Raw genomic sequence first — 26,762 nt, forward strand, 5'->3', positions numbered from 1 at the left:
ATTTTTCTAGATTTCTGCAAGCACATCTATCATCGTGACAAATGCATGATACGGCATTAAATTTTCTCTACCCAGCCACCTTTGAATATCACGAGTCTGTACGTAATACCACATGATACTGATTCAAGCTCACAACTCAATGCCTTCTGGACTGCCAAGGCATGATGACCTTGCCTAGGATACCCAGCTGGCTGGCTAATGCAAAATACATGGTGAAGCCGAGGACAGTTTCAACAAGTTGTTATTCCAGAGAAGCAGGAACTTGCTAAAAGCTGCAGTGCTAATTTTGTGCCATGTTAATTCTAGACAGGAAAATTGCCCTTTGCTCAGACTTTGGACTGGTTTCAGAAGACACATCTAATAATTATTTGAGGCAAGCAATAATTGCTGTTTTTGTTTTTATTTGTGAGAAGAAAATACGAAATCACCAAAAAATGGTACAGACGAAGAAGAACATCTCAGATTATTATAATCAGCCAATCAGAACTTTAATGAGCTGTTTAAGATTTTCTCTCCTCCAAGAGATGGCCGTTCTCTTCCATTAACAGAGTCCTGTCACAGTGGCAGAAAACATGCAGGTTCCCATGTGAGAGACGAACAATCTTCACTCTTAAAATCATGGTGTGCTAGCACAAGGAGTAACTTGAAAGACCAGTCACTTTTTTCCTTAGTGACAGACAGGGAGACACTTTCATCACTCATTCATTCAACAGTAATCTATGCTCAGTGAGAACTGTGCAAATATCAAGCAGTCAGACATGGATCCCTGAATCACGCAGCCAATCAGTTGCAAAGCTGGGATCCTAAGGCGAGAGCTTTCACAGGATCCGAGCAATGCCAACTTATAGTATGACTTAAGAAAATGATCTATTCATAAATCACAAGCATATATTAAAAACGGAAGTAAAATTAAGCAGTGCTGGACATTTCAAAATTTTCCTCATTTCCTGATTTAACTGCCAGCAGAGTCTGTTCAGCAACCATCACCGAGTCGGTACCATACGCAGCGTCTCAGCACCATCTTTAACCAGCCAGGTGAAACCAGCTGTGCAGAACGGGAGCAGCATGCACAGAATCCCAGGATGGAGACTGGCTCTGATCTTTACAGTCGCATAGCAGCTAATCGATATTAGGATGAAAATCTCCAGATGCCTGCACTTCGAATGTTGGAGAGACCTTGCTGGGGCATGAGAACCACAAGGCAAATGCTCATACACAGAGCGACTGTCAAGCTGGAGTCTCCTGCACCCATGAAAATGGTCTCCAGGAGAAGGCCAAAAGGATGGCTCCCCACGAGCAAGAGTCATCTGGTCCATAAGGCCAACGAGGTGGAGAAACCCTGCTCCATGTGGAGACTAGCCCTGCATGGTGGCCAATCTAGCCATTACAATGGAGGGCAGTGATACTCATGACGTAGCTGTGCAGGCAGAAATACTGGAGGCCCAGGTCTGCTCATCATGAACATGCTTCTGCAAAGTTCCCTGAATTAAACTTGATAATAAACAAAAAGTTCCCTTAGCTCAATTTCCTATAAAAAGGATGTGTTAAAAACGCATCAAGTGTTCAGCTTGCTTTGACAAGGCAGAATAAGGAAACCTGTCATTGCTACAGCTCTCTGAAGAGCAGAGAAGGCCTTTCCCTCCCTGGTGGATCTACTCCCCTGCGGCATCCAGTCACGGGGAATGGGTGCCGGGACCTGCTGGGGTCCGTGTCAGGAGGGGAAGTTCCACAAATTCAAAGGCAGAGACTCACCAAGACCTAAGTTTGTCACATGGGTTTATACAATTTTAACCTTTGGTGGAGACTCAGGAATGAGGCTTCCTTGTAAGACACCAACACAGATCAACTGTTTGTGTCCCCCAAAATGCATATGTTGACATCTTGCTCCCAATGTCACGGTGTTTTGAGGTTGAGCTCTTGGGAGGTGATTATGTGATGAGTGTGGAGCCCTCAAGAAATGGGCTTATAAGGGAGTCTCCGGAGAGCTCCCCTGCCCCTTCCGCCATGTGAGGGCACAGCGAGAAGATGGTCCTCTGTGAACCAGAAAATGGGCTCTCATCAGACTGCAGACAGTACTCAATCTTAGAGGCAGTCCACTCCACCATCTCAGAGATGAAATCTGAGGCTCAGAAAAGTTCAATGTGATGTCCAAGTGTCTATAGATTATGTAAGGCCAATACCAAAATGGAAATGTTACGTAGTTACAATCTGAACAGTCAATATCACATTTGAAGTGCTCTTGCAATAAATATATATTAGTCTTGAAGGAGAAAATATTTTAACATTAAAAATGTTATTCACTTTTGTATCAAAATATTGATATTTCATGAAACACATTGGCAGTGGTAAACACACTATAATTTGAAATAATTAACATAAGCTTATTAATGTCAAAGTAGTATTTCTAAAGTTTATGATTAAATAATAGTCTTTATTTTCAAGGCAACCACAAGTAGAGTGAATGGGGCACCATAAAGTAATAGAACTAGATTAAGTCAGTCATTTGATTGTAGTGTTGGTTTCATGACTGGTGACCTACATTCAAAATACAAAATAGCTCATTCTCCCTAGTACTTTGAAGCAAATCTACAGAAGGCATTCAGCGAAGGCTTATTTCATGGATTGACCACTTTCTGTTTGCCATGTAACGTCTTTAAGAACTATCTGATCTATAACAATCTGTATTTTTAAAAAGAAGATTGTGAAATTTAAGGAAACTGAACCAACAATTTACCAAATTCTCATAAACTGATACCAAAGGCAGACTTTCTGGCACCTTCTAGAGGCTCAGCTTGTGTTTCTGAATCATCCCATGGAATATTTGGCTCTTCCTTGTGAAGTGGTTCATGTCTTAATCATTTAAAATGACACAAGTCTTCACAACGTCTGAGACTTGAGATCAGATAAGAATACAAGTCAACTGCAGTAGTAGGAGTTTTCACTGGAAATTTTCCTGTTCTATCATTGGGAAGGAGAAATGATTAAATATTTTTTAGGGAGGCTGGCTAAAGAATTGTTATGATTTTATTTGATAATTTCTAGATATTTCCTGCAGAAAACCTATTCATTCCTCAATAATTATTCAGTTGTTTCTTGCCTGTCCATCCAAAACTCTTATGCAATAACAAACAAACAAACAAACAAAACCAAGCCAACAAACAAAGCAAAAGGTAGTTCCAAAATATTTGTAATGTGTAGGGCAGATCCTACCTGCACAAGTATTTAAAAGTTAGTGAATATCAGGATGGTACCTGAAATGACCTGAATTGAGAGTTTAAAATGGAAAGTCACTCTAAACCATGACCATCTTTTCCAAACCAAACAAGACAGCCAGCAGACAGTGAATATGGTACCCCGGCTCCCACAACCAGAGCATGGAGGGAGATTTAGATTGAGAGGGCTAAGGTTTATTCTCATTAACTGCTATCATTTTGTCTTTCAAGGTGAATTAGGTCACAAGGAAATTTTATTGACTCTCTGTGAGTTTACCACCTACTCATAATTTTAAGATCAAAATAAACATATTTCATATAAGTTACCTCTCCATCGTGAAATCATTAAGAAAGATTGGACGGAACTAAAAATATAGCATTTCCTTAATTGCTGGCAGAGCTGAATAGTCAGCTCTATGCTCTTGAAAAAAATGAAAAAAGCTATGTCATGTTTATGATTGAAAATATATATAAAAATATATATGTTAGAGATTGTGTGTATAACCTTTCAACAGGGTAACTTGGGTCACAAATGAATTTCACAGAGAAAAATTCTTTCTGTAAGTCTACAGGTTTAATACAACCACAGAACTAAAATTAATATTACATGCCTTCAACAAGCTGACTCTCAACACACATACATATAATTTAAAAGGATATAAATACTAAAATAAAATAATAAGATAACTTTATATAGAAAGTGAAACTGAGGAAAAAAGTCCAAGAGAGTGACTTGCATAAAAACATTATCTTAAAAACCTGCCATTTTAGTTGGCTTTGAATTATATTTTCAAAAGTTATGATGTCCCTAAGTTACCTTTTAAAAGTAATTTGAATTGTCACTATAAATCAAGCATGAAAGAAATAAGCCACATTGAACATTCTAATATTTGATCCAGAAACCATGCTGAATTCTCTTTATAGTTTTGATAGTTAATCCTAAAATTACTTTAGGATTTATATGTAAACACTCATGTGATCTGCAGATATTTTTTAAACAATTTTCTTTTTTCCCAATGCCTTGTTTTTTCTCTCTTATCTTATTGTGATGGCTAAAGACAAAGAAGCAATGAAAACACATATTCCTTTGTTTTCACGATCAAAATGGCACTATAAACCTAGAGAGTATTACTTAGGTTAAGAATATCCCTGTTAGCCCTGGCTGGTGTAGCTCAGTGGATTGAGCACAGGCCTATGAAGCAAAGGGTCGCCGGTTGGATTCCCAGTCAGGGTACATGCCTGGGTTGCAGGCCAGGTCCCCAGTGGGGGACACAGGAGAGGCAACCACAAGTTGATGTTTCTCTCCCTCTCTTTCTCCTTCCCATCCCCTCTGTCTAAAAATAAATAAATAAATATTTTTTAAAAAGAATATCCCCTTTAATTCCTAGTTTACTATAAATACTAACTATGACATAGTATTAAAATTTACTGAAACAAGCCCTGGCTGGTGTAGCTCAGTGGATTGAGCTCAGGCCTGCAAACCAGAGTATCGCAGTTCGATTCCCAGTCAGGGCACATGCCTGGGTTGCAGGCCAGTTCCCAGCAGGGGGCGCATGAGAGGCAACCATACATTGATATTTCTCTCCCTCTCTCCTTCCCTTTAAAGATAAATAAATTAAAAATATTTTTTAAAAATTTACTGAAACGTTTTAAATGCTGATTGAAATGATCACTGGTTTCTCTCCTTGACCTGTTACTTTGGGGAATTACAATAACTGTGGGTTGCTTCCTTTCTTTTGTCCTGAGATCCACCCCTCCACCTTCCCAGCTACGCCCTGCATCACAGGGGTTCCTTGCAGGCAGTTTTCTACGCATCTGTAGCAACAAGCTCCCAGCTGAGTTTAGCCAACAGGAGGCCCTGGCAGCAGGCTTGACAGGAGACTGCAGAGTATTCCTCTCCCCTTCTCTCACCTCCCATAGCTTCTCTGACAGCTGCTGCATCCTCTCATGACTCTGTGTCCTGCTGGATGGGCCTCTCCCTCTGGCAAATCCAGAGCTAGGATCCCAATGACACTGCCTTTCCTTACCTCTTAAAGCCATCATTTCTTGGTCTCAGCACTATTACCCTTTGGGGACCACCTAAGTCTTTGTTGTTCTTGAGTTACTTCTCTGCCCTATTGTTCGAATGCTCAGCTTTTCTTTCAACTTTGTAACCAATCTCCTACATTAAACTCCTCTGTTTAAATGCTGAGGTCATCTGTGAGTAAGAAAAAAACTATTACTAAATCATGGTTGGGTTCTTAGAAATGCCTTTTGATGCGTATTCATAACAGCTGGCTTTTATCTGCTTCCTTTCCTTTTACTCCATTGCTTTTTTTCTAATTTCTTGAGATGAACACAAGCTTACAAATGATCAATTATTCCTCTTTTGCAATATATGAATTAAATGCTAAATATTAGTCTCTGTGTAGTGCACTAGTTACATTCTTTGAATCTTGCCATTTGTTATTTTAATTAATTATAAACATTTTATAAAATTCTTTGTAATGTCTCAAAGTTAACTTTTGAAAGCAATTTTGAATTATCCTCATAAATAAAGCACTGAAGAAATTATCTGTATTTAATTTGCAAGGGGAATATTTTCAAAAGTTAAGGAAGTATTTTTTAACTCTAATAATTGAGTAGACTTGAAAATATTCCCAATGTTTAAGGTATCTATTACTGAAAAGTTTATATTTCATATTACTGCACAAATCACGGCTGGAAAATAAGGTTGAAAAAAGAAATTCCTCACTCTCAATAAAAATAATTGTTACCATAATCATTATATTATGTTGAAAATTATCTCTGATCTTTAACTCAAAGACATAGGAGAACCAAAATGGGAAGGACTAAGGCTGATTTGATTTGTGAAGAAGTGATACAGAGCAAAAGAGAGAGAACACAGTTTTAAATTACAAACGTCAAATTCTATAAAACTATAAATCCACATAAGAACTAAAACCTGTAAGCATCAAGGCGCAGTGTGCAAAATGTCAAGACTTTCTATATGGCAGAATCAAACAGATAATTATTGTATGTAAGAAAAGATATGCACAAAGATTCTATTCAAGCTTTCTTCTTTTAAAAAACGTGCTTTACATGTTAGCTTGATTTTATATACACTGAGAGAGGGGGACATAAAAGGAACCGAAATTTTGGAAGAATCAGAAACATACTCAGGGGTGTGATTATATCTTTTCTGAATTGCTTTTCATTTTATACTTGAAAAACTGTTAGTTTGTCTTAACCAACATGGTATAAGAGAGTTATGAAAACTCTATTATGAGTATTGCCCATTTCTCTCAGTCGTGTTCCCTAAAGTTCTTCTCTGTCTTCTTTGCTTGCTCCCCTCACTTGTCTCTGGGACAGGCTCCCCAGGGAGAAGGTCAGGTCCCAGTTAGGCAGGGTTCAGAGGAGCCCGAGAAACAAACGGCCTTTGTACTTGTGTCTATTCCCATCTTCAGGGCAGGTCGATGCTCAGAGAACATGGGGGAAGCACGTGTTCGGCAGTGTTCTATCCCCCAGATCTCAAATTATGTACAATCACATCAGAAAACTCCTCCAAAACTTGTGCATCTGCAAAAGTACCTGGAAGTTATTTCTAGAACACTGAGCTGCAGTTGGTAGCTTAAGGTTCCCTAACAACAATATTCAGTGTCTATGTTTTTTTCAGATATCATTTCCTAAGTGCCATGGCAGGTTCACACATGCAAGCAGCTGCCCAGCGCGGAGACTCCCTCCTCTCCAGCCTCCATGCTGCCCTCCCCTACTTTCACTGTCCTTAGACCCCAGGAGACAACAGGGACCCCAGGGAGCAGGCAGCAGTGGATGTGGGAGGACCACATCTGCAAGGTGCAAGGGGAGATGCAGCCTCCAGGGAGTTTCGCCGCTGGCTTGGATGTCTCAAATTAATAACATTTTTCATTTCTGTCTCGGCAATTACACTGGAAGCTTTTTCCAGGGCTCTTCAAGGCTTCCTCGCTCTTTGATTGCCTGTGCCAGCTCCAGCCGCCTGGCGCAGCAGAGCTGCCTGCAGAGCAGCCTGAGGTTTCCATGGAGACGGTGCCCGCACGAAGGGGGATGGAGAGGGGGATGCCAAGTGGAGCAGCCCCATCTGACCACAACAACCCAGATCTGAGGTCTTCGGGACAGACACATCAGGAAGAACAAGGAAATGACTGAGATGCAAAAGAGAGACCTAACATTGGCAGGTGTCTGGATCCAGTGTCCTGTTTCTACAAAAATGAAACACAGTCAGGTCTTAAGTTTATTTTAAACATGATATGTGTGCATGCATATGCATGTGTGTGTATAAATACACAGAAAATGTGATCTCAACCTCTGGAAACAGAATTTATGAAAACCAGCAAGATGCCTTTAGAGAGTGTCACCATTTTATCTGAGCATGTTATCATGATATTTATTTCTGATCATAATTCTCACTTCATTCAGTGCCATTAATGAGACTTTGATATTTATTTCTTCCTATGTTTAAATGAAAATCCTCAGTTTTTATCTTATATACAAGAACCCTGAAGTAAATTTTGCTTTACTCATAAAAACTGTAGGCTTACGAAGACTCCTCAAGTTACAAAGACTGACTCCTAAAGCTAAAGTAAGCTCTCTAGCTCTCATTCAAAGATTCCACCAATGTACTTTTCTGTGATGTGTTTAGGGCTGTTCACCAGTATGCCATTCGCCCCACCCTCGTTTGAAGTTGAGCATCAACACACAGTTCTCTCTGTCTCATGGAATAGGACTGAGTGACAGATGACCAACTTTCCACCTTCCTCTCTCTACCTCAGTGGTCAGGGAAGAATGCACTAAGATGTGGGGGACATTAGCCTGGGTCCCAGACTGAGTAGGTTCATCCAAGCTCTAGTCCCACTTTCTGCCAGCCCATGCTGAAGATGTACCAACTTCTACCCCCTCTTTTTCTGTTTGTTTAATTTTTGAGAACATATTGTGTAAAGTTAGGAACAGTGAAATGAAGGGCTTAAGATAGAAGAGACAAGATCATAGCAACAGGAATGCAACAACTGCTGAAATTTGGTTTGTTAAAGCAGCGTAACCTGGCTTGCCCTAATGAATACACAACCTCCTTGTTTAAGACATCATGCTTGTTTGTATGAGGTACGTAGAGAATTAGGACATTGTCTCTTCAAGGTCACAGTCTGACAAATTGGCAGATGATTTACATAAAAAGCAATATAAAAAATTCTTCATAGTGAATAGAAAATAATCTATATGAGCTCCCTTTGGGCCAAGGTTAAGACTGGAAGGCTTAGAGCAACAAAGTGGCATTTAAGATAGTAATGTTGAAGAACTAATAAACCAAGAAGGTCTTCTACTACAAGTAAAAAGGTGTGGCAGTTTATGGCAAAGGGTCAACAATTATTACCATCACTATTCTTTTTTATATATTTTATTTATTTATCTTTAGAGAGGAAGTTAAGGAGAGGAGAGAAATATCAATGTATGGTTGCCTCTCGTAGGTCCACTGCTGGGAACTGGCCTGCAACCCAGCCATGTGCCCTCACTGGGAATCGAACCCCAGTGGTGTGGTTCGCAGGCCAACGCTCAATCCACTGAGCTACACCAGCCAGGGCACCATCGCTATTCTTAAAGTGAGAAAACTGCAGGGCCCATAGTGTTCAAGAGACTATGCCTGAGTATGTCCAATAGAATCTGAGTCTCAGAAAAAGCACTAATAATTTTTAATATAAATGTGTCCTATGCAATATTTGGGACATAAACTGAAAAAATACCCCCAAACCTATTATTTATCTGCAATTCAAATTTAACTAGGTGTCATATAGATTCCCTTGCTAAATCTATCAACCATGGGTATATCCTGAAGATAGTACAGGTTGTATAAACTGGCTAGTTAGCTAAGCATTAAAAGTTATAAGTAAAATTATTCATAAAATAAAAATTTGTTACATTGTGTTGGTCTTGTAAATGGAAGAAGGTAAAGATTCGTATTTATTTGTTAAAATATTTTTAAAACTTCTCCTGGCTGGTGCAGCTCAGTGGACTGAGTGCAGGACTATGAATAAAAGAAAGTGTTGCTGGTTCAATTCCCAGTCAGGGCACATACCTGGGTTGCAAGCCAGGTCCTCAAGACACAATCACACATTGATGTTTCTCTCCCTTTCTTTCTCCTCCCCTTCTCCTCTCTCTAAAAATAAGTAAATAAAATCTTTTAAAAATATTTTCAAAACAGATGACACCAGTGTCCTTTTCTCCTCTAGAGCAACATACTAAACAAAATGCATTCAGTGAGAAATTTTGCAAATTTTAAATTATCCACATTATATCATTGTAAGCCATCATGAGACCAAAACAAAAATAGGTTTTCTTTTTTACTGCTTTGTTTTGTAACTTTGAGAAATTATTCTCCCTTCCCTTACCTTAACCATAAATCCAGGACATGAGTGATAAAAAAAAAGAAAGCTAATTCCAATTTGCTATTTATTAACAAATTAATGATAGTTGGAGCCTAGGAAAATCAAAGTTAAAACTTAAACCTCTCCTTTACTGAGGTCTTTGAAAACTTTGAGCAAACATTTAAACAACTTCTAATGTTCAAATTAAATTTGAAAAAAAATAACTTCTATCTTTTAGGATAGCTTTACATGTACAGAAAAATTGCAAAAAATGCAACAGAGAATTCCCATGCACTCTGCATCCAATTTCCCTTATTACAAACATCTTATATGAGATGCACAGAGTAACAGACTGCTTCTCACTGCCTTGGGGCCAACATACCAGCTGATCTTTAAATTTCTCTGGGACTTAAGTTAATTCTTTCCAGCCTAGCCAACTTTAATCCAATCAATGATTTCCCTCATGACCCAAGAGCTGGCACATCTCCCATAACACTTGAAACAGAAGAGAATTTGAATCTCTTATTTGTTATTAACCCACTAAATGGTGAATTTCAGGGGGAAAGTATAAATGTAATTTTGCATTTGTTAATTAGCTCCTCAATTAATGAGATTAATGATTAGGTTTAAATTGCCATTTTTGTAGGTCAAAGGAAGTTGCATGGTAGCAACTTCAAGCGGTTCTAACCAACACTCCCAGCAACATAGCTCTGTAGGCCTGGATTTGTATTTTTCAATTTCCCAGAATGACTGGTAAATAAAAGACTTTTCAAGGCATGTACTATCCTCGGTAAACAATCAGGTGCAGGTCCTATTTCCTTCTTTGTGCAAGACCCAGAGCTGAAAGCTCCAGTTATTAGACATCATGCTGCATGTCAACGGTGCGGCTGCGCATTGTGAGAAGAGGCCGAATGCCACTTTCCACTGAGCTCATGAGGGGCCGGCATCTGGACGTGCGCACAGATGACGCCCTTTTGGCTGCACACCTCCAAACTGCTCTCCAAGACTAAACCGTGTGTGACGTTAAGACACGATTTACAGACAGACACAAAGGGAAAGATGCGGAAATATACAGCCAGTGCTGTGCTCCCAGGAAAAAAACAATGTAATCTAAATTGTTGCTTGTGGAAATAGCAACAAATTAAACATCAAAGGAGTCAACTCAACACACACTTGTTAGATTAAGAGGATCCTCCCCAATCTATTGACACTACTCCAACAACTTCAGGAACTTTCTTTGTGGAGGCTTTATATTTCAAAGACATAATTTGCCTAATGGCACAGCTAATTTAAATCAAAGAGGATTATAAAAAGGGAAGAGGGACTTTTGCGACAGCAGCATCTGAACATGAAATGAAAGTTTATAAAAATTCTTCTTCTGGTAACTTTAACTGACATTTCCTACATGAGATGAAAAGGAAGTAAACATGCAATTACTAAAATGTCACACTTGAAGTCACACAAGTTGCCTTCTGATATTTTATTGTGTTGCCATTAAAAACATTCCACATCCCTGATACATTAATATTTACTCTTTGTAAAACAGATATCAAAGTTTCCAGCATATGTCCTTCAAGGTCTTTTGCCAAGTGTGACATTTCAATAATTTTGTAGTGAATTCAAATAAATTTTCTTTCGGTTGCCAAAATGCAAATCATAGATGACATCAATTTATTTATGTATTGTTTTGTTTAAATCATTTTTATTTTCAATTGTAGTTATTACACAATAGTTTCAGGTGTGCATCCCAGTGATTAGACATATAACTTACTAAGTGATCATCTGATAAATGCCATACCCATCTGCCACCATACAAGGGGAGACCCCCCCAAAAAACAGTATTTATAAAAAATGTGTGTTTTTATTCTTACACCTTTAAACTTCAGTCACCGTCAAACTACTCTACACTTGATGCAACACACCTATGGAGACATTTTTCCTCTGCTCAAAACAGTTTTGGGGCTCATCGATTTTGGTGCCTTTTAGTGCTTCTGCTGTTGTTCGTTACACCTCTTCCATACCAGCAAAACATTTCCCTTTGAAGACTTTTCTCATCAGGGGAAACAAATAAATGTGCTCGGAGTGAGACTGGGTGGATAGGGAAGGTGGGGACAGCGGTTATGATATTTTTGGTTAAAGACTTCTGAACACTCTCTGTGATGTGGGCAGGCGTGTTGGTAAATCACCCATAGTGCAATAGGCGAACATACTGAAAGAGTCTTCAAAAAATTCCCTGAAGCTGAACACAGCCTCTCACAACAATGCCGGTTGGTCCACTGATACAAATGGGTTTCTAGCACACCCACCTAGTGGGGGAAGCCTGTACTGCAAGGGACCCAACATCCAGAATATAATTTTGGGTTTTTTTGGGGGGGTCACCTCTCATACACAGTTATTAGATATTAATGACTATATTCCCTATGCTGTACTTAACATCCTTATGACTGTAATGGAAAATGTAATATAAATTCACCTTGAGAAAGTAAATCTACTTCTGAGAATTATATATGATATTTTCATAATTTTCCCTGTACTTAACAATGCTTTCTCTTAAGAGAATGTATTGATACAAAACATGGTAAGTTCTTATGTAAATCAACATTTCCCTATGTTTTATAGTCCACTACTTTTCTTTAAGACGACAATTATTGTTCCATGAAAACATAAACTTTGTACAGCTCCATTTTTTTACTCGAAAAGTAAATAAAAGTAATATCCTCCTGCAGCAAAATTCCTGGCATATTTGTATTTCATTTACTATGAGACAATCTGCCTTTGAAAAAGAACCTGCATAGTTGAGGATGCTAGGAAATCATGCAACAGCTGACTTGAAAGGTGAGGCTTTCTATTAGACCTGCACACGACAACCTACCAGCTTATTAACCAGTCACACTGATCTCTCACATCCACTCGGTGACAGATTACCTGTCCTCATTCGTCCTGTTTCAACATACTCTGTGGTATGATTCAATGATTATTATATATTAAAAATTTATCCTACATGGGCATCCATTTAAAAGCCAGGTATGCATCGATGCTTGTGAGAGATCAAGCATTTGTACTACATCAGTATAGGATGAACTTTAAATCCATTTTAATGACCAACCTTCAAAGAGGAGATCGGGCCCGTGGAGGTAATTAGAGTTAGATGACGCCAGGAGATGAGGCCTTCACAAAGGGATTGGCTGTCTAACCGGGGGAAGGGGAGAGGGAGAGATGCGTACACCGAGGAAAGGACGGATCAGGACATAAAAAGTGGGCAGCTATCTGCAAACCAGCAAAAGGGCTCTCACCAGGAACCAAATTAATCAGCAGGCACCTTGATACCTTGATCTTGAACTTCCCAGCCTCCAGAGCTGTGAGAAATAATTATCTGTTGTCAAAGGCACCAAGCCTGTGATATTTAGTTATGGCAACATGAGCTAAGACGGTCTAAACCTCACAGTGTTTTCAGTTACTGAAGCCCCTGCAAAGTCAGGTCGCACCATTACAACAGAGGAGCCCTTGGGCCCTTCCCCGCTACCTCCTGTGACTGAGGGGAACATGGCATATTCCTAGATTCGGATTTAGGGAGTATCTATGCCACTCACCATGGTGGTCAAATACCCACTCAGTGCTATAGAGCAGTCTCTAGACCTGCTGCCAAAATGTCCTATCACGTTTTCCTGGTGATCCAAAAGCAGCTTCGTAAATTCTTCTGACACAATGATATTCCGCATAGCATCACGTATCTGCACATCACAACCCCTAAATTTCACACTGTCATCTGTCCAGCTTGACATGCACAGGGAGATTATGATGGCGAACTTTTCCATGTTTCAAGAGAATCACTGCAAAGTGCTGAGTACGACGTGCATGTACGGGGATACCCCCACCTGCCTTCTCGATGTCTCGTAACGGATATACAAGCAGCCCTAGATATTGCTGCCAAATGACCAGCACTATCTAGTTTTGAAGATACATTAGAAGGGAATTTATAAGTAACACTGCTCTACTACTTATGTGAAAACTACTCAGCAGAAAATCTGAAGGAACTCCTATAGTATGTGGACAGCTATTTGACATAAATCATCAGCATACTAATTGAAAACTATTAAAGTATAAATAAGACATAGAATTTCCCCTTAGAGATTACAAGGCAATTCACTCCATGCATAAAGGCCATTGACAGAAACTGTACAAATAGCTGCATTCAACAGCATTTACTTTGGGTCAGAACTGGAAAACTCGGCCAGCCACCAAATCCTGGACCTGTCACAGCTCAGCCAGCTGAAATGATAAATAACTGTGACTAACAGCATGCATTTTTTCTTGTTTAAATCTTTGTTGTATTTTTTCCATTACCATTTAGTTCCGCTTGTGCTCCCCTCCCCCCAGGAATCATCACACTGCTGTCCATGTCCATGAGTCCTTTCTCCTTTTTGCTCAGTCCCTCCACCCCCTGATTCACCCCACTAACTGTCACCTTGCTCTCCATCTCTGAGTCTGCCCCCATTTTCCTTTAAACTCAGATGACATCACCTAACGAACTTCTCAGAATAACTGAACATGAAAAACGCTACTATGGGTTCAAAAATCTGTTGTGTTGCTTTCCAAATTCTGATCCTCACTTTCAAAAGATAAAATAGGGGAAAGCGCTTGCAGTGACGAACATGCCAGAAAACTCAAAGGAATGACTTTGATTATATTTCCTCCATACCCTGTTCAACTCCAGATGGCACCTTATCAGGCTGTCACCCTGCTCTCCCACTTGTGACTCGGCGTCACCTGCCTTTCCGTAGGTGTCACTGCACCACTGCAAAAAGCTTAAGCTGTCAGGCCACCAGGCAGAAGCCACACACACTCATATTATTACAATGTGTAAATGGAAAGTGCTGGTGGTACCAAAAGAACTTGGGTCCTGGTAGCAATTAATTCATTAATGAATTAATTCATTCATTTTACTAGAACGGACACATAGAAGAAAGAAAACAATTTCAGACCTGTGATGGGAAATGGCCACCTAAGTCTGAAATCCTGGTTTGAAGAAGACAGACGTAGCTAGATACCTTTCACCTAGAAGAAACTTACAAATCACTCAGATGGGGACAGATTTTCTAGCTCTGGAGTAGCATGTAGTTTGCTACTATTTATAACCTGGTGCTTCTTCAAAACATATCTCCAGCCCAGTTTATTGAGTGAATGGATTAATCAATGAGCAATCCACCAGCCCATTAAAAAAAAGTTTTGTTGCCAAAACGAATTCAAGCTACCTGCTTCTTCCACCTCAAATTTCCACACTTTTCACTAGGTGTTAACCAAACTCCCACCCCCTGTGTCAGACTCAGCAGAACACAGTCGTCTGTGCCCAGAGTCTGCATTTGGAAATGAAGAAGGGCTGTTACCTGTCATGCAGGCAAGTGTCAGTTTCTCCCAGCCATTCCCTGGCTCTTCTCCTCTCACACTCTTTTTCTTTCTAAGCTTCACATGTACAAGCTAAGGGTACCCCACGAATCTTCTCAACTGCTGAAAAGAAATATGGACTCACTATACAATTCGTCAGGCAACCCGCCCTCAGCTACAGAAAGGAGACGTTAGATTTATAAGAAAAAAGAACCATACCTGAAACCGCTATACTCAGAGCACAACGTCATGATTAGCATCTCCTGTTGAGTACCTGACACTCCGCTACAAATTAAGAAGCATGCCCAGTGAGGTATATTAACCCCCCTTTTATACTTCCTTCAAAAGTTTTGAGAGTGGGAACCAAATTAAAGGTTTATTTTTTCATGACTTACACATGATTTCTTTCCATTGGCAGGCTACAGTTAGAGTGATCAGAACCCTCTGAAATTCTGTTCAAAGTATTTAAGGAAATATGCTCAAAAAAATGGAAGCCAGCTTCAGTTCACACTTCTAAAACTGTTCTGATAAAGCCTTCCAGGCGCCAGACTCGGCAGCCTACCAGGAGAGGAAATAATATTCTGGGACATTTGTACAGACTTCAGTCACTGAGGAACAATGGGGCTACATTCTACTCTCCTTTTAAGCAGGAAATGTCTGTGTGAAAAAGAAAAAAAAACAGAAAGAACTTTTTGGAGCCTATTTGGTATGACATAATTTTTGAAGTGGTATAAAGAAATAACAGGAATTACTTCTACTGAAGGATAAAGGATAATTCTTCCTATAGTCAATGCCCAGTAACACATCTTTACAACTACAGGGCATTTTAAAACCATTTGGTAAAAGAGGTCAGAGATTGAATTCTACATGCAAAAAACTATTTGACTCCAACTCACAGAAAAAAAATACCCTATTTCTGAAACACATCATAAGTCCAAGGAATGTAGTTCATATTTAAGTGCTCATCATGATCACGCCTCCCAAAGCACTTTCGTATGAATTATCATGTCACACTTACACACACAGAAATGGGAATTTCGATCCCAATGAACAAAAGAAATACTGGCACATATGCAAGGTGACAGAGAAAGCTAGCACCAAGCATGATGCAAATCCGAGAACTCGGAATCCTAATCCCATGTTCCCTCCAACACACTGCAAAGACACGAACCCAAAACAAGCCGAAAGTAAACAAGTAAGTCTTAGTTCATGGACCGTTTTGACCATGAAAACAAAAGTGCGCGCAGAACTCACAATGATTAGCTGAGTATTTATCATGTGCTAATTACTGTCCTAGGATTTTAGCACCAATGGAAAAAAGAGACAGATTACCAATATGGGGTGGGGGTGGGGAGAAGCATGGTCCTATGTGACCAGGTACATGGTATACATGATATATATGTCCATATGGGCCTATGCATATGATATTGGAAATTGTGCATTCACTTAAGAACGGCACTCTGACTTACTGTTCCCAAAGATGCTGAAACACGCGGAGACAGCACTACCAGAGGACACGCAGCGCGGTGACTGGGATGCGCACAGAGAGCTTCCACCTGTGAGCCCCAGACTGCTGCAAACACCTTCCTCTCACACAGAGGTCCCTGAGCCTGTGCAGGTGCATAATTGCACTTTGTGTGGAGAAAGCGAAAGCCAGAATTAGAGAAACGGGTATGTCATCTTGTTTATTTAACCATACAAACAGCTAAGTTGTTTGAGGTTCACTAATATACTAGGTTCTCTGCTATGTAGTTTAAGTCCATAGTACTTTAATTTGCCTCTCAACAACCAGAAGACCCAGGAATTATTACTTCCCTCTATCAACAATGGCACTCAGTAGTAATTTAACCACTTGCTAACAAAATATGGAAAAGTGGTGACATGATTCACTCAAGTTGTGATACAACTATTAAGCTATTGCCTCCAGCGTTGGCCACACTGCTGTAGTTTCTTCCAAAACACACAAAGTCAGGGAGCTACAGAACGCACCCTTAAAGAACTAGGGAGAAGTATACTGTAAGGTTGAGAATTGTGCTTCACATAAGAATGAAATGAGCAATAAACTGATAAAACATAAGACAAAGGCCAGTGTAATTACTATAGACAAATAATACAAATTGGTATTAAGGCAAATAAACCACTTGAGAAATGTGCAAACAACAATTCACAAGAGAATTGGGAATGCACCATAGACTTATATAATATTTAATTTCATTCATATTCAAAGAAAAGCAAGTTAAATCATAGGAAAATAGAATCTCCCTCAACTAATCAGAATTTGTTGTTTGTTTTTAGTTAAAATACCCAGAGTTGCCAAAATCACGGGGAAACTGGCATACTCCAGCTTTGCCAAAAGAAATATAAATTACATTTATATTTATTTATAAATTACGTTTATATTATTATAACAATTTGACAACAATATCAACAGTCTTGAAAACATTGAGTTCTTGGACTTACTCTAGAGAAATAACTTAATGAAAACTATTTGGCTTTAATCACAGCATCATATATACTGCCAAAGAAAAGAAAATGCCATCAGTATCCAGAAATAGCAAGTTATTTAAGTAAATGATGTTACAAAAAGTATAAAAGCCAGACACTACAAATGAAAACCAATTAAAAGCCCCCCTACATATTAAAAAGTAACAAAGCAGAATATAAGATCTCTTCTAAATTAAAAAACATGTATGAGTTAGAATTTCTGATAAAAACCGAGTCACTTCTGGGGCTTGAGTTCATGCATGAAATTTAACTTTTTTTATCATTTCCACATTTTCAAAATGTTAATGAGCATGCATTACTTCTGAAAACAGAAAAAAAAATTTTAAAGAATATTTCACTAATGTGCTGCAGAGTCCTCAAGAAGATACCAGCTTGCTAAACCTACTCAATACAACTTAAATTTAAAAGGAAAAATCTAGGTACGGCACTAATTAGAGTATGTAGAAAATGCACTTCGAGAAGAATGAACCTTGTTCATTTTCAGTCAGGCATCCCACTGGTCTATGAAACTTATCCCAAAGCAAATATATAGTATCTTCAAAAATTTAAAGACATACTTTCCCATGGCAACATATATCAAACTATGATGGATCTGATGAAAAGATAATATGAAAAGAACAACACACTTGAAACCCCACCATNAAATGTTAATGAGCATGCATTACTTCTGAAAACAGAAAAAAAAATTTTAAAGAATATTTCACTAATGTGCTGCAGAGTCCTCAAGAAGATACCAGCTTGCTAAACCTACTCAATACAACTTAAATTTAAAAAGAAAAATCTAGGTACGGCACTAATTAGAGTATGTAGAAAATGCACTTCGAGAAGAATGAACCTTGTTCATTTTCAGTCAGGCATCCCACTGGTTTATGAAACTTATCCCAAAGCAAATATATAGTATCTTCAAAAATTTAAAGACATACTTTCCCATTGCAACATATATCAAACTATGATGGATCTGATGAAAAGATAATATGAAAAGAACAACACACTTGAAACCCCACCATAACTGCTCTGCTCTTGTGTTTGTGTGGGCATGCGTGTGGGTGTGTACTCTAGGTATCACAGTCAATAGTTTTTTGCCTGACTTTCTTCCTAACCTTCAGTACCATGAATATTTCTCATACAGTTATACTTTGGAAAGATAACTCGCAGTTGCATGTAGCAGCTCTTTGGACTGAGGCGCCATGATGTATCCAGGCACCTACCATGGATGTCACATTATTCTTTCGAACGCAACTCAAGCCAGACCATCTCATTGATGCTCTGCGTGCCCCTGGCTTCCCGCACCACCTTGCGAGTCCCGGGTAAGTCTGACGCGATCTCTACCGTCTCTGAGACTGCCCATGACAACTCTATGCTTTTCTGGACAACTCCTTCACTCCCTCACCCAGCGACTCCAAAAAGACCAGGCTCAGCACCAGTGAACACTGTGTGAGAGAGGAGAAGCTGCATTCTCACTGTTTTCCACTTGCAAGACTTGGTTTGCTGCCAAAGACATTACTCTTCCTGGAAATTAAATTATTCTGTGTTACTGGAGGTAATAACTGCTATGTTACTCCAATGTTTGAAAGCCCAAATAGAATATATGAGAGAGAAGAATAAAATTTATTTTACGAAGTGAGCTTTTTTTTTAGGTTGAGTAGTCATGCTTAGAGTCAAATAAAACATTGTGTCTATTTGGAAATTCATTTTTTCATCTTTATTGACAGGTCCCATGACTGCTCTTATTATAAGTTAAAACTTTAAACAACGGCCAAACTCTAATTATCAACACTGACATAGAAAATGCTATGGATGAAAGCTATCATGGATCATCATTTATGTATGGTTTGGGAAGTCAGATTTTGACTCTGTCCTTTTTAGGCCTAATTCTCACCACTTCCAAAGCCACCCAACTACTGGCAGTCAAAATCTAACACGGGGAGTAAGGAAGAAATACCGAGTGAGTTATTTTAAAGTTAGCAATTCATAAATCTGCTGAATTTCATGGACCATACTCTCTGTAAATCAGCCAGGACATCAGACACTCCCCCGATAATTCCTGATGCAATGTCAAAATATCACGAAATATTTAATAAGCTCAAGTACTAAGCAAAATACTGTGAAAGCTATTATATCCCAAATTCTTCAACTTGAATTCTTTATAAACCATGTCACTGAGGAGCACTTCTTCCCTACTTGTGATGCTTCCTTCCAGGTGAAGGGAACGTAATGAAAGGAACACGTCTGGCCTTTCTCCAGCCTTTCACTTCCCTGCTTCTGAAGAATAAAGGAAGCAGGTTGGTTTGCTCTTCCTTCTTCCCCTGGAGATCTCCCTGCCTATTGATAGCAAGGCTTGGGCTCTAGGGCTCAGAGGCAGCTCTGTCCCTGTGAGGAGGGAGGAAGGCCAAGGTCCTGGGGTGTCATTTGGCATCATACCAAACTATATACGATTGAAACCAACGCTTCACCTTTGGTGGCTCCCCCTTTATATAATTTTTCTTCCAATATCCCAACTTACTCAAAACCTAGAAGTGTTGGTGAAGGTGATATTTATCAAGATCCTCAAAGATACAAAACACTCCATATTTCTGCACATTTTGTAATTGAAGATAAATATGCACCTTTCTGTCATTGATCTTGTTGCATATTTAAATGAGAAAAGATTACAGTAAGTATGATAAGATTATGAAGAGGCTCCTGGACCAAAAGAATAAATTATATAAAACCTATATAGCAAATGAATTTTTCTTCATATGGACCTATTGGACCAAATCTCTAAGGAGAGTCATAATTACCACATTAAGCAAAACTGTTAATAATGATGAAACTTTAACCCGTACTTATGCAGGACTAATGTATTTGTTAATTTAAATGACAGCATTAACTATTTCTGTGATCTAATGCTATAAAATAAACAATTCATTTATCTGTTCTTGTACCATCTGAAACTTGTAGAAATTTTGACACATTTATTTCACCAAACATAACTGGCTCACTTGCCTGTTTCATCTAAAAAAATGCAAAGGTCTTTATTATAATATTCATTTTACTCTGGTAACGTATAATTGGCAGTGGCTCTCACAACAACACATAAATTTGAATATAAATCACTGTGTTTATTGTCAAAATGTTTTTCTGACTGAAGATAAATCAGTCTCCTGTTACACAGGTCACAGTCGGTAACAGATTCTAAGATATATCCAAGTGTTATTATAATCAAACCATGTTACTGAAGTTCAGAGCCAAACTTTGCAGGAGCTGGGTATAATCACACACCTCCAGGTAAGTTGGGTACTTTACTGAAGCTACCAAGAATGAAATAACATGTGAAAATGACCATTTATTTTCAAAGGGTACCAATAAACACACTTTTACTTCTTTTTCAAGAACTTGGTTCTAATAGGAGGTGGAGGGGAGTAGGGTGGGATGCTGTGGGCCTTTTACTTATGTATACATTTAGCTGTTTCAGGTTTCTTTTTTTGTCACAATGATATTGTGATGGAACTCACGCTCTGTAGTTGTAAACAGGGAAGATTTAACACAGTTTAACACTGGACCCCACCAGGAGTTATGCTCATTCAATGATCTGCAATATTCTTTCTCCGATATTAATTGTAGAAAATTTAATTTTCATCAGGTAATAATATAACACTATTAAGAGTATGAAAGTCCTGCCATTTCAGCCTATAAGATTAGAATCGTTTTAAATAATAGATAAATTTTACTTTTCTTTTAGCTTAATACTATATGCATATACAAAGGACTGTTATGTTGCAGAGTAGAAACTTTGATATATTTTTTATGTAAATCTGCACAATAAAGTAATACTACAAGATGAGTAATATCACAATATTGCAATATGGGTGAGAATACACCCATGGAATAGCCTTTGGTGGGGGGTGGCAGCCTGTATAACATATTTCTATGACACAGAGATGAAGCCTAGCATCCACCTTAAGATATAGCTACATATCTCTTGTGTTTCTACACGTTTCCAATTTATAAGCCTCATATAGATTCACTTACTTTATCTGAAACCTATCTTTTGAGATATTTTGTCTTATTGCACCCATTTTATAACTGAAATACTGAGCTAAAATCTGAGGGTCACATAAATGGCCAAAGACTGAGTTAGGGAGAGTCAGAGTCAGGACCACCCAAGGCCAGCGCTCTCTGCACATCAACACCCACTGGAAGCAGAACACAGAACAGCATCGCATCATTAATCATTAATCATTAATGATCATTAATCATTAATCACCCCCTATTATATCTATATCGCAATATTATGTATATGTATCTATCTGAGAGCACAGCTCAACTTTTTCTCTAGAAATACATTTGTAATGTGAAATGGCAATAATGGAATAAAAAGTTTTAGTATATGTAATTCCTTTTACAGATAACTTTTCAAAAATCTTGCCCTGGGATACAGGTGAATGTCTGTCTAACGTGGGAAGGGTCGGGCAGCACTCCTTCACTTATTTAGCCATTCTTTCCAATTTGTCGGAAACTAATTGACACAGAATATGACTTTAATATCCTAATATAGCTAAGACATTTCCTACAAATCAATCAACCATGATATGGAGCCTGAGATTACATTTAACTATTATGTGATCAAAAGATAAATAAGTGGAGGTGTCACAACTGCGCATTTTTGTTATGAGTTTTGCCATTATTAATGGACTAAAAGCACAGTAGGATGAAATACTTCGGTGAGTTTCCTGTGTGGAAGGTGCTAGTCGTGAATGTGATTGGATTCATTAAACCCAACCAGGCAGTTTATTTAATCAGTGAGCTAGACTGGCAGACAATGTGATGGAAACTATTTATCTATGACATGTTTAGTATTTTACATTAATACAAAAAGCTGTTGCCTTGGCACATCACCAGATAAACTTGAAGCCAGCAACAAGTACCATGACCTACTCCCACCCAAACTGACTTTTCACCCACATCCACATGGCACTCATCACAATGCCATGAAAGAACTGTGGCCCTGAGGACACCTTCACAATACGGATGATGGAAACCAACTGAGAAATGTGGCTTGAAAGTGTGTGTAAATCTGCCGTCAAAGACCCACTGTACCAAATCTCCCACGAAAGTACTGGCTTTAAAAATATTCGCCTGTTTTCTCATGGTATTTATTCATCCTCTGAATTACAGTGTTTGAGTGTAAGAACATGAAACCATTTTATTAAAAAAATAAAAATCTTTATTTAAAAAAATGAAATTTTTAGGAAGTGATACTCACAACACCAATTCCCCACTGGAGGAGGGAAAATAATGTTCACAGAAAAACAAATGGGTGCCCCTCATCTGCTTCTGGCTAATCATCGGAAAAAGGAAAGAAAAAGAATACTTCACAATGGTTCCCAACATAGTTCAGTAACCTTGCTGCAACCAGATATACGGTTCATACAAAGTATATGCCTGATTTTATGGACCAATAAATATAATACATTATTTCAAACCTAATTTTAATGTTCCTTACATAAGGACAACCTGATGAAATTACTGTGGAAAACTCATCACCAATTCCACATCAAAGCATACTACACAAAAGACAACTTTGATAAAGCACAGCAGTAACTAGCAAGTTCTATAGCAATTTCAGGAAGAGCACTGTATATTCAATTATATGTTAGAAGTAATGTTATATTGGAGAATATTATAACTTCATTTTTAATTTTAAAGGTCATTGTGAAAGTGATATTATCCTTAGGATTATTTAACAAAACTAAAAATTGCATTTTCCACCTAATATCATTTGAATTTAATTTTTTCTCTCTGATGAATCATTTCACTGGGAGAAGGAATTGGCCTGACTATGAAAGATATGAGGTTGATGGAAATACTGTAATTTATACTGTAATACTGTACATGACTTTTATTACAAACAATGAAAACACTAGTGACATCTATAATGATTAGGTTATACAAGTATACAAACATACACCAAATTAAATAACTCCTTTCCCCAAGACTATGACAATTTTATTAAAGCAACAACCTCATGTAGTTACTGCAATTGCCACTCAATCGGGTACTATCGTTTTCAATCCACAACATAAAATAAAACTCACATATACAGTACACGTAGTTTCCCCATGCCTCCCAGCTGCTCTCTGTCTGCACACATAGGCAATGAACAATATCTACTATCCCTTAAGAATCATGTTTAAATCTGTTAACAGTAGACTAAAAAGAAGAGAAAAATGAATGTCTACTTCATATAGTGCTTGTTTTTAAAAGAAATTTTATGATAAAACATGCAATGAGCAAAACGGCATGTTCAAAGTGCTCTTAAAAGTTCTCTGAGTGTGAAGAAGGTGAAACTAAAGTGATATTGATAAACCTAATCACACTGCTCACTTAACTCAAGCTGTATAGACCTTCCTAGTCTCTCTGCAATGCTGAGACTTCTTAGCCGTCTAATTAAAGGCCTCCCAAACGGCAACATCTGACTCTCTAAATGTAATCATCTTCATTCAAGCCCTGAGATCTTGTAACCCACAGACCGGTAAGGATGCCTCTTCACATTCTCCCCCAAAAGAATGCAAATGGACTCGGCATGTGGAAAGGAGATTTTACAGCACTTCAAAGCAGCTAGTCCATATTTGAGGACGTCCACCCCTATCTGTCATACTTCTCCAAGAGCAGTGCCCAGCATCATGCACAGTTTCATCCCTGTAATTCGATACCAGTCATATCAAATACTTATGGGATTTTATTAGTGGTACAGCTCGAAAGCCTTTTAATCCTGTAGGAGAATTGCTAACACCAAAGGGATGAACTGAACTACCAGCATTAGCCTAAGGTACTGATGTAGGGATGCACAATGAGGTAACTCCTAGGGTAGTTTCAGCACCTCCCTATTTCCATGGAAGTCAGTGCAGAAAATTCCCAGCGTTTTGCATATCCGTCACATAGTTCGTAAAAGTGAAAATCTCTGCGTGTCAGGGTCACTATTACGTGTATAACATACCCCTCGTCTTAAACCAGCAGATTTACTTGGTAACATTAGGCATGCATGTTAATAACGCCGTTCAGGGCCAAAGCAAATCAGATCAGTTCAACGGAAGCATGCCAGGGGCGGGCGGGGGTGGGGGGGACACCTCGGAGCCACAACCTGCTCCTCTTTTTCTCTTTTTCCACACCCTTCACTACTCCCACATTTACAGCGAGACACAACTTTAGGCATTTGGGAAGTAAGTGCTCTTTGTGGGAAACACACACACACACACACACACACACACACGCCCCAATCCCTGAGACTGTTTTCCTACAGTACAGACCAGGAAGGCTGCACCACCTCTAATGACTTAATTCAGAACGTAGTGGCTCCAAGCAGCTGAGTAGCAATCGATGGAAACACATTACCCACCAGAATAAGAGGAAGGTTGGGAAAAAAAGGAAAGCAGCTGGCTTTTACCATTAATTACCAGTCACCCAAATATCGCATGGCAACCTCCTGTACACATTCACACCTTTCCAAACCTGTGTTTCAGACGGCGCTTTCCAGAGCCTCGCTATCTATTGTCAGGACGCAGAAGCCCCTGAAACCTGTGAATTGAGCTGAAATCGCTTGCTCTGAGACCGCTAAATATAGACCAAGGGGCTGTGGGTCTGGCAAGCAACAGAAGACCGAAGGAATGGCCATGGATGCAAATGACTAAGTATTTCCATTTTGTTCTAGCCAAACATCGTAATGACATTGAACATAAGGGCAAAAGACTGGAGGGAAGTCTTCCCCACCCCCACCCCGTCGGATCCTCTATATTAGGGACGTCATATATGCAACGGGTATGTTCTTGAGGGTGGCAGGGAGCAGTATTGTTGGTGTTGCCCTATATACGCCTCCTCTGGGGGAGATGAGTGGCAGGGAGGGGGAGCACGCAGAGAAGCCACTTGCTAACCGCTCCAAGAAAAACACTAACCCCGGCCCCCATTCTAGGCAGAGCTGTCTTCCGAGAGGGGACCCAGAGCAATCGCGGTCCTCCCCGGGAGGGCAGGACCACGCAGCTGCCGCCGCCACTGCCACCCGGACAGCAGTTCAGGACCAACCCCCACTGGCTGCGAGGAGGACGAAGGCGAGGACGAGAAGGATGAGCCTGGCCCCAGCAGCCCCGCGCAAGCAACTCACCGAACGGCGCGGTGCCCGACTGCTTCCTCGGGAACATGCACCCGCCAGCAGCGACAGTTTCTCAGTCCAGGGAAAAGCGTGCGTACAGCCGCCCGGCTTCAGGGCAAGGTCCTGACCTTGCCCAACTGCAGCATCTTCCGCTTTTGTTGTCTGAGCGCTGCCGCGGGACAAGTGATGCTGGCGGGGAGCAGGGGCGAGCGCCGCGGGGGAGAGGCGGCTCCCCACGCGAGTGCGCAGCGCCCGGCCCGGCAGCCCCTCGGAACGCGGCGACTTGCAGCGCCCCCTGCCCGGCTCCTCGGGCTCGGCGGGCTCCACGGGCTCGAGGCTCCTGCGGGCTCCTCTAGGCTCCGGGTACCGCTGCCGCCGACCGGGCTGCGAAAGCTGCCGTCACTGCCGCGCCCGCCGCTCCAGTCCGCTGGCCGCCGCCGCGGGCGCGAGCCTGGGGCCGCCGCGGCGCCTGGCGCCAAGCGCTCCCTTGCTGCGCCCAGCCGGCCGGCCGCGCCACCTGTGCCGCCACCGCTGCCTCCGCCGAGGGCGCGGCTCCTCCCGTGGTGCGGCAGCCTCAACCTCCACCTATGCCTCTGCGGCCGGCTCGAGCGCCCAGCAAGTGAGGAAGCGTCCGCCCCGCCGCCCAAACCTGCCCTGGGCGCCGAGCATGCCCAGTGCCGCCGCCAGAGCGCCGCGCTTCGCCGTGCGCGTTCCACTTCTCCTGGTTTTCGTGGCAGCAGCAGCAGCGGCAGCAGTGGGAGAGAGGGGAGGAGGACGCGGGTTGGGAGAGGGCCGAGCATCCCTGGGAACGCACACCTTGGACCTGAGATGGGAGAATGCTCGGGAACCCCGCAAGAGAGCTGGAAGGGACCCGGGAAAGGCCTGAAACCACAGTTTGAATCCGTTCTCAAAGGGCAGGTTCCTTCGTTCACAGGCCAGATGCTAACAGTTTACTGTGTGGGGTAGCTGTCATCCTGCAAACAAAGGGGCGAGGGCGGATGGGGTTCCAGAATAGCTTGTGTGTACACGGGGGCGGGGGACGGGGCAGGCTGAGTGTGCATACTTCTGGGTGGAGGTGGATGCTCTCAAATCCTAGGGTTCTAGAGCAAGGAAGGCAGGACATCCGTCTGCAATCTGTCCTACAGCTCCCTTCCAATATTAGTCATA

General features: G+C 40.4%; 1 protein-coding gene across 3 annotated transcripts in view; it reads right to left on the reverse strand.

The window, feature by feature from the left end:
* CTNND2 (catenin delta 2) overlaps window positions 1-25,850 on the reverse strand; it is an 837,284-nt gene extending 811,434 nt beyond the window's left edge. For 2 of the 3 annotated variants that reach the window (XM_037063012.1, XM_037063011.1), the window contains exon 1: window positions 25,608-25,849. In XM_037063012.1, the coding sequence (XP_036918907.1) occupies window positions 25,608-25,644 (37 nt within the window). In that variant the 5' untranslated portion in view covers window positions 25,645-25,849. Of the gene's footprint in view, window positions 1-25,607 lie in introns of all 3 variants that reach the window. The other variant, XM_037063010.1, reaches the window with a different exon arrangement.
* Window positions 25,851-26,762: the final 912 nt, after the last annotated feature.

The sequence above is a fragment of the Sturnira hondurensis genome, unplaced genomic scaffold (assembly GCF_014824575.4).
Source record: "Sturnira hondurensis isolate 20B ecotype Veracruz unplaced genomic scaffold, ASM1482457v3 Scaffold0014384, whole genome shotgun sequence".
NCBI classification, from domain to species: Eukaryota; Metazoa; Chordata; class Mammalia; order Chiroptera; family Phyllostomidae; genus Sturnira; species Sturnira hondurensis.